At 33.8% G+C, this 13,146-nt stretch overlaps 1 protein-coding gene across 1 annotated transcript; it reads left to right on the plus strand.

Moving 5' to 3' along the window:
- Nucleotides 1-6,550: 6,550 nt before the first annotated feature.
- Nucleotides 6,551-8,067, plus strand: LOC127831824 (uncharacterized). Its single transcript, XM_052356899.1, has one exon. The coding sequence runs from the start codon at nt 6,803-6,805 to the stop codon at nt 7,976-7,978; it is 1,176 nt and encodes a 391-aa protein (XP_052212859.1). The 5' UTR covers nt 6,551-6,802; the 3' UTR covers nt 7,979-8,067.
- The last annotated feature ends 5,079 nt before the right edge of the window (nt 8,068-13,146 follow it).

Raw genomic sequence — 13,146 nt, forward strand, 5'->3', positions numbered from 1 at the left:
AACAAGATATTTGGTATTTCAGATTAAATATTAGGTGATAATTCAGGTAGGATCTTTGATGTGCATAAAATCGAGCATGTTGACTAAAATATCGACCTTGAAAATGCAAATACATAGAGGTGTTTACCCTGCTTTTTGAACGATCGCAAAACGCGTCTCAAATCGTTTTTAATGATTTTTGACTACTTTCTGACATATTCCGAATAACCACAAACTAACGCGCTACATATATGTTAACGAACGGACCAATACACTCCGCGGACATAAATTATGGTTTTTCATGAGGATATGGCATTGCATTGGCATATTTATAGTAAAGGAACACATATCTCATTGTCTCAACTGGAAATATATCAAATTCTAAAGTGATAACATTCATGTGTGACAGCCAAATCAAATATACAAATATGAATAAAAGATTTTGACAGTATTGCAAGTATTATATCGCAGGATCAATACAAAAAAATCTGCATTATCTTCAAATTGCCCTTTGTGTGCACATTATGAAATCCGACTTCCATTTAGAACGGCAAAATTAAGACGACTGGCTTCTAATACAAAAGGTTGTGCAAATGTTATTAAATACTAATTATATATTGAATAATGCAAATAATGCATTTTTCTAACAAGCATATGCACATTCCCTGTCGATAAATGTACAATTTTACATAACTTAATATATTTAAAACACAGTTATTATTTAGACTATGAAAAAAAAAAAAATGATTGGAAAAAATATAAACAACGTCATGCAAACGATAACACCACACACAACGACATCATTATAACCAGCAGTTTAGTTCAACATTCTGAATATCAGTTAACACTTTCAATTTTGAAATAAAATTGAGCCTTGTTCTGAGAAATCTGGGCTTATGGCATTGTGCGGAAAGTGACGTCCCAGATTAGCCTGTGCAGTCCGCACAGGCTAATCAGGGACGACACTTTCCGCTTTTATTGTATTTTAGTTTCAAAGTAGTCCTCCTTACCGAAATGAAGTTTAGGCGGAAAGTGTCGTCCCTGATTAGCCTGTGCGGACTACACAGGCTTATCTGGGATGACACTTTAACGCACATGCATTAAGCCCAGTTTTTCTCAGAACACGACTTAATTTATAAGTCATGACGAATGGGGGGAATTTGAAATCACAAAGTACGTTTGATTCATGATACGTTATTGGATCAATTCATACCCACAAAAGAGAACAAGGTACATGAATCTTGTTTGCAGGAACGCGCCAAGTAAATTGAAACTGTATGAACTTATGGTGATAATTTTTTTCCTTTCTCACTGCAAAGTTTAATTCATTTCGGATTTGACAGTGTTTGAGTATAATATCCTGTTTTACGTATGTCCCTATAGAAGTAGATATTTGAAATTCTTATATTTGCATAAACTCTCCCTCCTTTGCAACATCGACCCAATAGCAGTGAAGGACCCACAATCAACCGATGGAAGTGAATGCCTCAGTTTGCGACATTGTTTTTTCGCTAGTACATTGATGAATGGACAAGGAAATGATCACCAATGACACATGCATTAAACCTTGTTAGCCTCGAACACAGGTTTGCAGCTCTGACATTAATTTGCAGGTTTATGTATTTATCTGCTCTCAGCGACACGTTATAGATCTATCAACGTGGTTATAAGCTGCTAAACATCAAATTATGTTTACCGACAGTAAAAGTAATCTTTCAGGTGTTTTGGGGAAACAAAATTGGTTAATACATTGAAGACATGGATGACAAAATATCATTAATAATAGCTTTGCTTTAAGTAGAAGGAGAGCATGTGTTCATATATACTAAATCTAAATAAATCTATGTCATTGGCGCAGCGTTTTTGATTGAAAGACCCCAGCTAATTTATCTCATTTACAGGCTTTTTTGTGCTTTGATTTCGTTTTATTGTGTGAATTGAATTTCAGAAAATGAACTCTGTAATCTGGTATATGGCCGCAAGGAACAAAAAATATAACCCTTAAGTCAAGCAATTTTCTTTGATTTAAAGTTTACTGAAGTGATCAATATTTATATTCTTGTTTTATGACAAGAAATATAGGCGATTTCACTTAATAAGTTTAACAAAAATATATTACTTAAAACCTCTCAAATTAAAACGTTAGCTTCGTAGGTTCTATCAGTCACATAATATTTTTAAATACCTTGTTTTTATTTACATTTTCCTATTGTATTTCATTTTTGGTCATGTTTGCTTTCATTCATATTTAATTGGTGTATAAATGCTTACAATCATACCTAATGTTTGTCCATGTTATTTCTGTATTGCTATCTGGATTGATACTGTTTACTCAAGAAAAAATTAAATGCAAGAGCACATGCAATAAAATTGCAAATCAAGTTACAATCGGACCGGTGAGTATTTCATGTACACATATTATTCCTAAACTTACACTAACATAGACATCTTAACATAGATATAATTGAAAAAAAACGGAGATATATGACACATTCATTAAATAACACATGCTAAAACGGTGAAAATATGTCAATATACATGTACAGTGAATTGCTACATCTAGTTATTTTGGCAAGAATTTTTAATATACAACAGAGTGTTTCACGAACTACCGTCATACAGTACTAATATTCGCACTGAGTTTACCAGGTCTTATTTGTTTAGTTTAATATTATTTAAAGATGGAATATATTTCTGTGAATACTTATAAAATTAAACACATTTCCCTTACCGATTTAATAGATTTCCGATAGTTACTACAATGTTACTATAAATTCTGTTCGGTAAAATCGATTCGCGCATCACTTTTGAACATTCATGTTTTCATTTTCTTTCTGCATAGGTTCATACGATCCAAAACATTAAAGGCGTGCATTTTGTTTGTGACTAATTTGGGGTAAGAGGCTCTACAAGCTCTAAAACTGGTTTAAACCCCAAAAGTCTTTGCATTGACGGTTCAAAGGCTTTGTTTCTCGTTTTTGGCATTTTATGTTTGAAGTTAATTGTTCTGTCACAAAATGAATAAGAGCACGAATTATTCTCCCGATAAAATTTTGTGAGATTTGTCGTTTGCTTTGTTGCAACTATTAAATATTTTGCACTTGGTGTTGCTGATGTTGTTGTTATTATTGTTGTCGCTGACGTTGTTAATGTATTTGTCTTAAGTTCATAAACAGTGTCCCTAACATTTTCTGCCATATGAATGCAATGAAAATGTAAACACGTTAAGTTAAAAATATATCTTCGGTTTACTTGACTTCAAGCAAGACATACAACAATGTATCTCATGACATTGCTCACGCCGAAATATAAGAAATTAATCCGATTATATTTAACTATGCAATGTCATTCAGACAACTGCATTAAATGAAACTTGTAAGACAGTATAAGTTGGTAGGTAGTTGATACATTATGACGGTAAATTTATATATAATTGGCTCTAAAATCGACAAAAAATAAGATCGATTATCGTGAAAAAAATGTATAACGAGTCAAAACGTTTGGAGGTTTTTAAGATGTCGGTTGAACAACAACAAACAAATTAGCTTGAATACTGTTTTGGCATTATTTACATATTTATATTATACTTTATGTTTATATGTGAACTCTGTGTATACAATGCAGACTTGGCGTTATTATAAATGAAACGTATTAAAACGTATGAGATCATTAAAAATCATGTCTAGCAATATATACTAAAATATTAAATAAGACATTTATTAAGTAAACAAAAACCATTTATCCATGTGGTTTGGCATAAACGTTGTCTAACCGTTTGCTGAATATTTTGTCATCTCATCTCTAAATGTTTGGACACCTTTCATGAATTATTCATTTTGTATTCGGACACAAAAACTTTTTACAATAGTTTAAGTGTCAAACTGTAGTGTATTGACTGGTACATCTATCTTTTAAAACCGACTTTCCTCTTGTGGTGAACCATCTATTAGCGTACGTGAACGATAAAAGGAACAGTCGATCATTAATCAAAACAAAGTTTCTTCCGTAACAAGAAATCGTTTTTGCTTGATATAAACCATTACTTAGACACTTCCGATTAGTTTATTAATATTTTATGATCTACATGACGTTAAAATGACAAAATGCTTGTCATAAAGGTATGATTGAAGTTATCGTCGTTCTCCATTATGAATGGTGGATAAGGTCAAAACTAACGAGACGTACCGTTCACGATAATGCCCTATAACAACACAGAACAACAGGAAATGATGACCACTGGTGTGTGTGGTCGCATCTATGACTGATCATGTGTCCGTTTATTGCAAAAAAACGTCTTCAAAGATAAATAGCTCCGGCCATACATTATCACTCAGAGTTGGGTGATCCCTGCATTCACGGCGGACGTGTTGACGCGTCAGGTTCGTATCTCCACTTAAGGACTTCGAGGGCCACGCGAGATGAATCTCTTGCACATGTATTGGTTTAATCTATTAGAAAATACGTGCAACAACACACCACGAAACGCATTTGGGGATTACAGAAGTAATCTCATACCAACCATTACAATTAACCCATAAATAATCACTTTAAAGGAGAAAATACGATATTTAAAACGGAGTAACGTATGGGCTACACAACACCAAAACCGATTAGAGAATTTGAATGCAAAATAATAAAGCGCTAAATGCAATAAATATTTCACTTCATCTAATCGATGATTAAAAGTTCATCAGAGCAACATAAAAGCAAACTACTGTGGCCTGAGGACGCGAAGTAAGCAACTGCCGTATGAAGTAAACAATACATGACTATGTGGCGGAAACACATTTCATTGATAAGTGTATTAATGTATTGATTGCCATTGTAAGAAAACGCGTTTACATTGTACTTGACAAGCTAACGAGACGTACCTTTCACGATAATGCCCTATAAAAACACAGAACAACAGGAAATGGTGACCACTCTGGTGTGTGTGGTCGCATATGTGACTGATCATGTGTCCGTTTCTTTGGAAAGGTTTTCTGACCAGTGTTATTACTAGTTGCAAAAAATTGCTCTGGTCATAAAAACTTGTAACGTAGCAAGTGAGTTTTGTAGATAAGCGCCACTCATGTTATAAAATTACATTTTTGTATATTTTTTTATAGATCCGTTAACGTTGAACAAAACACGATGCACAATTGCACACGCTTGTTGATATGGTTGTTAAGTATGCAGGTTTGTCCGCTTTTACTTTCCGCTAATACTTTTTGAGTTACGCGCGACAAAAAAACGGGGGACGGACAATTGGATGGACAAGGGCAAATTTAACCACAAGCAACCTCTTACGCGTCGGAAAGTGAGGGAATTAAAAATTATAAGAGATGGGGCAACCGCATTATAGTCATATTACGTTTTCTTGCATAAAATAATTTTATATGATATAGATATATATTTACACTTACTATGTCACACTTAATAAATGTTTAATGTTGTTTGTTTATAACTTTAAACCATTCATATCCGCATTCCTATGGTAAGGCTTGAATGGTGAGGGTGTCAGTCTTAAACGCTGTTTAATACTTAGCGCCGACCGTTTAAAGGGCGGTAACCTCATGTTCATTTATTGTTTGTTTATTTTTTTATTGTGATGTCCAGTGATGATTACCTTGCTGCTGTGCCTTATTGCACTAGCTATTGCCATAAATACGGGGGCAGGTTGCTTATAATAAGAGTGAAGCTCTGTAAGTATAAATAGAGTTCCATATTGTTGCGTATATTTGAATAGCCAAAAACATATAGATGATTCTTTTATGTGTGTTACTTTAAATCACAATGCAATAATATCGAGGCAATACCCATTATATCAATGTTATTGAATCATCAAATTTAAGTGCCATCAAAGCTTTTTATCGACCGTTTCTAGACGGTGAACCAGAGTTTCAATCATATTCGTGTTTAGGTTTATGATTTATGTATTTTCCTTCGTATTCTAAGCAATTGCTTTCCATGAAACACTTGCAGGTCGATATTATGTTCTCTCCTGATAATATTTCTAGAGTTTTATTTTTTCTTATCTTTAAGATCAACAGTAATATGTCGCTCAATATTGGAAAAATGAAACATAAATCAGGAGATGTATTTACCGTCCGCTATTTTAACGTCCTCTACAAGTGCTTTTCATTCAGGGTTTATAATTTTATGATAAGTGGCGCTTTGGTTTACCACTTGTTTAAAAAATATATATTTCCTTATTCAAACAGATTTCTCCTCTAAGTTGTTTTTATTCAACAAAAAACCAGTTGATTTCCTTACCCTGATAGCGACCTAATACAAAACATTAATACGCCGTAATTCATCACTTAAGGTTAATATCTAACAGGCTGCATTGTCGTATACAGAAAAAAATACAACAGTATTGTGTTCAGTTCGAGCATTCCCGGAAACAAACTTCATTTCGAGAATCTAATCTCATTAAATGTGAACAAAGCGATTTTTCTTATAAACATCATTAATTTTATATGTAAAAAACTTCAAACGCTCGCTACCTTCTGTTCTACTCACACGTCATGGACAACAAAGGCAACATATTGAGCTGTGAACTTACTTCCGCGTTCGTCCTTCGATAACTAATTACTTGAGGGCCGCTTTATTTCAATCAAGAAGCCATTATAGGCATTAATTGTCTCACATTAAGATGATATGAGTTTCATGGAAGTATAAAAAGGAGACTTATACCGACAGGAAACTGAAATATGTTCGCTTATTAAGTACTAGCATTTGAATGCATAACGACGAAATAATCGAATTAATAGCAACTGGTTTAATAAAAATGGAATTGATTTAAAGCTGTTGTTGTATAGCTATACATCTGGACATAATAATGAAGTCAAAACGATTGCATAAATCAGAAGGATATGTGTTTGTGATATTTATGTGCTGTGTGTTGCAAACAATATTGACAGCTCCATTACCAGATCTGCATGGCTTATCAAACTGTGACTTGTACATTACGGCAGACAACACAACTCAAGAACTTAAGTGTAGCATTCAAACTGGGCAAGTGTTGGACTATAGGCGGGTGCGAGGCTGGACGGCACTTCAAAGCACGGGCACATTCTCCGTTCACATAACATGTAACGGAGGATCGCTTCATATGCCATGGCCCTTTAAAGCCAAACATGTGGTAGCACTGCAAGTGAACGGCTGCAAACTCTTTGGATTTTTGTCAGAGATGACGCAACAACAGTCCGTGGAAGACGAGCTTCGAACTCTGATGCTGTACAAAACAACCATTGTGATACCCTTTGCGGACATGTATGCTTTGAGGAATAACCTTGACCGAATTCCACGTGACACAGACTGCGGCCAGGTAACCCTAGAAAAGCTGGTACTCAGGGACGTCCATTACGACCTACAGATGACGCCGGAAGACAGGGACCGGATGTCACCCATCGTGCACAATACTTCAATAGGACATGATGCCGCCTTGTTGCCAACGAAGTCGCCATGCGTATTTCCCAATTTAAAGTACGTCGACGAGAGTGGCAGTAGGAAGACCGGCCAGTATCACTTGAAACTCCTACCGGACTATTCCGTGTTCCCTAAGCTGGAGGTGTATAACATGTCAAGGAATGAACTCAGCCATATTCCCGATTTTTTCCGGTATTTGCATTCGGATAAGTACCCGTCATTAAGACAACTTGACTTCTCGAACAACATTCTTCATAGCTTCGAATTCGAAATACCAAAGAATGTCAAAACTTGTACTCTGGAGAAGGTTGACCTCCACAACAACCGCATCGCCTTCATTCCTAAAGAGACCACTGATACTCTGCAGAACATCGGGACAATACTCGTTGATCTCCGTGAAAATCCGTTGCGGTGCACGTGCGAATTAAAGGATTTGCGCGTGTATCTCGAGGCTCAATACCGGAAGTCAGCCAATATGACTCGGCAGTTGATTTCTGAAGTCACTTGTTCGTTGCGGTCCGCATTTCACGGGACGATGGATCAAGTTAGTCTGCTGAATTCAGGCTTTGACAAAAAGTGTGGGTAGTTTAGTGCCATTTAAATTCATACTACCTAAATTATAAACTATCCGATGTCTGTTATGTTAGTATTCTCACATGTTCACATTGTTACCGAAACGTGTTTTGCTTTGTATTTTAAATAATTTGTATATAAATAATTGAATAAAAAATCATTAAGAATCATATACTGTGTTGATATTAATTCTATGTTATACTGCGTAAACAATTGAAAGACATTTATTTGCGAAAACAATACCAAAAAAACTTATGATCTTTTCTTACTGTTAAAATATTAATAGTAGTAGTTATATTTTTATAATAATATTACCGGAAACAAACACTTGCTGTCATTCACACGCAATGATTGAGTTTTAATGTTTGTTTGCATGAAATTTACATCTTTGTTTGCCCTTCTCTTGTGGAGGTGTACATTAAAGTAAATTAACTTAAATGTATTGGATTTATCGTATTTTTAATTATTAATTTTATTTGAAATTTTCTACCGTCAAATATGTTTAATAAGATTAATTTGTATTGTAATTTCGGTTTAGTAGGCCCAGTATCCCTGGTAAGCAGTTTAAACATACCCCCCCCCCCCACCCCAAAAGGCTTTGAATTGTCCGTTTCAAATAGAAGAATCCCTATTTTTATCACGTTAGTCTTCGTGCTGTGCTGTGAAATGCGGGATTTATTAGTTTATTATCTACTGTTTACCATGGATCTCATAGGTATAAAATGGATCCGGGGCTATAGATAAGGATTCTTTCCTAATATACATTGGGTTCCAAATGTTATATTTGAGCATAGCAATTCTTTTTGTGCATGCTACATTATATATAAAAAGCATTCGTATCAGGTAAGAAAGCTTATTTTGACAAATAACACCAGCTTTCTTAAGATTTGCATTGTAAAGTTAGCAAGATTTCTGTTGTTGTATACATATTCGAACAGCAACCAAAAACACAATATTTCACTTAAAGGGATCTTTTCACGGTTTGGTAAATTGACAAAATTAAAAAAAGTTGTTTCAGATTCGCAAATTTTCGGTTAAGTTATGATATTTGTGAGGAAACAGTATTACTGAACATTTGCCATGGTCTAATATAGCCATTATATGCATCTTTTGGCGATTTAAAAACCTAAAAATTATAAAGCGTTGCAACGCGAAACGATTGAATAATTTGGAGAGTTCTGTTGTTGCCGTTTAAATTTGTGAAACTACGAAGATTGCTTATATAAAGTATAAAATACGCACTTATGTATGTTTAGCAGGATAGCTCAGTTGGCTAATGCGTTTTTACTTCAGGATTCCGGCGGTCACTGGTTCGAGCCCTGCTGCGGGCTACTTTTTTTCTTTTTTAAATTTTATTTTTGATTTTTTACTGGAGCTTTTAAATTTTAATGTTTACATTTATCAATATAAAGCATTTAATGACAAACTTCAAAACATGCAAAAATCTGTGAAAAGGCCCCTTTAATAACAACCACTAGTTTGACGGCTACAATTAGGATATTGATTGCCAATGGTCGTTGCATGCATATATTATTGTGAACATATTTAATTAAACTGCAAAACCAGATTGTTTATATTAATTGCGAAGCACAACATTTTAAAATTAAGAATGATTAACGTAGTTTTTCGTGTTTACCTTCTTTACGAATTGGTTATCAAACTTTATCATACGATCAACGTACATCTAAGCATAATTGTGTTTTTAAACGACAACAACAACGACAAAAACAGCAGCATCATGCTACATGAATGCCCATGTTGACTCAATGTATATATTTACAATTTCACGGACGGTACCGTTGTGAGAAAACTAACAAAACCTGTTATATTATTTCATTTGAATAGTGTATTCATTCTTATTAAAAAAAGATATTTGCCCCTTTGATGTTAACATTTTGGTGCAATAATTTATAGATATTTGTTCAGTCTGGTAAAGCATTGTCTTTGCGACTCCTTCAATACGTTTTATATATTTGTAAATATTGTTATCAACATCTTTTTGAACATAATACTATGCGCTTTTTTTTTTCGGCACATGCTTTCTTAAACGCACGTTTATCATAAAATTACTTAAATATTGAATTAGAAATCGACGACACATTTTTTACATTAAATTTACAACAAACTGCCAAATAGCTAGTATACCAACCAGATTCTTCTGATTGCACTATCGAAAAAGTAATCTAGGCAAGTAAATAACACCCATAGAGGATGCAATAGTAAAACATGGACTATCATCGGAATCCTCCGTGAGATCAATCGTGATACGTCGACTATCTCCTGAAACCTCTGAAGGATTTATTTAAAAATAATTACTACAAGTCTTATATTTGAAAGCAATTTAGATGAAGCTATAATTCACGACGTAAGTAAAGAAAATATATTTTTGAAAGATATGCTTACCGCATGGAAAACATCAAGTACCAATATAATTGTTCAAAATGGTGCATTCCTATATGTTAACATGTCATATGGAATAAAAATAAATAGCAAACCCATCTTTTTTGGTAAACTGGTTAAACAATAGCATAAAACAATTGAACATTTATATTATTATAAAGAAATGCATATTATACGTTTAGTAAAATGCAACACTTATATAACATAAATCCACGGGAATTGTTTTATTATGATACACTATCGTCTGCGATTACTAAAGAATATTATAAAACAGTGTTGCATACACAAGGAATTTACACTTATACTATGTCGGAAGAATATTTTGGTAATGTGATAGAGAATACCAAACAACTAAACTAAACACTTTAAAACATACAACAAAAACAGAAACTAAAATCGATTACTTTACTGAAATGAAATGGAAATGAACAATTTTTTTTATACCACATTTATATAGCGCCCTTTTCATACTCGAGATGTGCGTTCAAAGGCGCTTTACAGTTTTTCCCTGATCACTGGGTCATAAGTCGTCCGTTAACATCTTTAAGAAAATACAGACTAGATAATGATATTTACAATCCCATTTAAGTCAAAAATTGATAAATATCTATGCAATTTTCAATATAATTTTTCATCTAGAATAGAACCAACAAATAAATATTTATCAAAATGCGGACTGAAAGCGTGTAGTTTGTGTGAGTTTTACCAATCAGATATTGAATTAATTGACCATTGACTTTGGGAATGCAGTAACATTCAAGAATTATGGACACCATTGCAACATTTTCTGAAAGACGTGAACATTGAAATAAAATTAAGCAAATAAATGGCCTTTCCATTATCGACAATAAAGTATACAATTATTTTCTGAATTTTATACTAATTTTAATTAAAAAAAAATATATTTGAAAGCGAGTGTGAATCCGCCTGAGTTCTTGCATTTGTGTTTGCCTCTCAGATAAAATGATTTATTCTGACAATATATGTTGTATGAGTGTGAACTATAATGAATGAGTGCACTGTATTGGAGGAGTTACACGTAACAGCCAATACATGAACATGAATAATAATGAAATGGAAATAAATCAAATGAAGCATTTAATTACAGGCGAAAAATATATTTTAATGTGAAATCTTTAATGTGGTTTGCATGATAATTTTATTCAATGCTCGTTGATAACAATACATTTATTAGTTGTTCGCGTGCGTCCCTAATCGTGACACTTTACTATTTCGGTAGTGTTTGTTTTCTCGTCTTTTAAGCAAAAACTGTGTTTATCGATAGTCAATTATGCCCTTCCATGACGATTTAGTGACCTAGTACAGACACTGAGATGGATTTTAACGCATACTTGTAACTGACCAACAATATGTGTCTCTGTGTCGTTCGAACATGCAGACAGTGGTCCGGAATTTCTTACACTGAAAAGTGTTACGTCCTTTACGCTATTCACAGACACAGGATACGGCTAAAGTTCGGGAGATTTCTCTCGAATTAGCCAATGAAATATTCGAATGTATTCATTCGTGTATGCTGGTGCTTTGTTAAGATCATTTAAGGTGAAAAGGTGGGTAAAACAGCTGCGCTGAAAAAGTGCATTATTATTCTATACCGATGTTAAGGTCAGAGACTTGTTGATACCGTGTGAACTGCTAAGTTAACAAGTTATACATCAACAACAAAGTACGGGTGAACAGCTTTGTCTTTATGACTACCTAATTCGTACGTATAAAGTATTGTTCGCAGATTTTTTTATTTGATTTATCAATTTTCTTATTGTATATTTTGAATTTGTACATGATGTCATAAAACTAAAGGTTTGTAAGGGGCACTTCCATTATTAGTGTGATAGGTATTCGGTATTTTAACAAAGGTTCTTTGCAATGATGGTGATTGAATTATATTCTTACTGTGATAGGTTTTCGATATTCCAACAATGTTCCTTTAATATGATGGGGACTGCAAATTCTATTTTATATTAGCTGGTTGATATTATACCATTTTTATCATATTTTATATGCTTTCAGAACGTCTAAAATGGGACATGCTGTTGTTATTTTTTTCTAACTTATCTCTATAACATAAATAGGATGATAAACAGAAAACAAACATCTCGACCTGTGCGTTAAGGAACACTCTTCAAAAAATTTAATGGATTTTGTTTTTATTTTCAAACTTGCGATTTAAAAAGCTATAACCTGATTTTGAAAAATGAATTATGCAATAGCGAACAACTTTAGTGCCTTCCGCGCTTTGATTTTTAATCCGGTCATACAATTGGCTCGAATTTCTGTGGTTCAAGCATGTGACACGGAATTATTGCACAATGCGGTTAACGACGTGATCACGGATGCAGTTGATGATTTAACATTTTAAATGTTTACGTGAGTGTATGCAATCTAGGGCAAGTGTCAAACAAATGTTGTTTGTTTGCCTCAGATAGCTATAAGGGCGTTACTCTGGTTAATGTATTTTATTTGAAATGGTTGCTTTTTTAAATGCTGTCTGATTTGAATTGTGGTGATATGACAATGTTATTTATAAGTTGAGCCCCGTTCTGATACATAAGGCGTAATGCATCATTTAATACAATGGGACTCAATGCATGTGGAAAAAGTGCCGCCCAATATAAGCCTGTGCAGTCCACATAGGTAAATCTGAGATGACACTTTTCGATTAATTGGATTTTCACTAAGAAGAGACTATTGTGTAACGAACAATGCCGTAAAAGCGAAAAGTGTCGTCCCTTATTAGCATGTACAAGCTATACTAAGAGGACA

Source organism: Dreissena polymorpha, chromosome 5, assembly GCF_020536995.1.
Source record: "Dreissena polymorpha isolate Duluth1 chromosome 5, UMN_Dpol_1.0, whole genome shotgun sequence".
NCBI classification, from domain to species: domain Eukaryota; kingdom Metazoa; phylum Mollusca; class Bivalvia; order Myida; family Dreissenidae; genus Dreissena; species Dreissena polymorpha.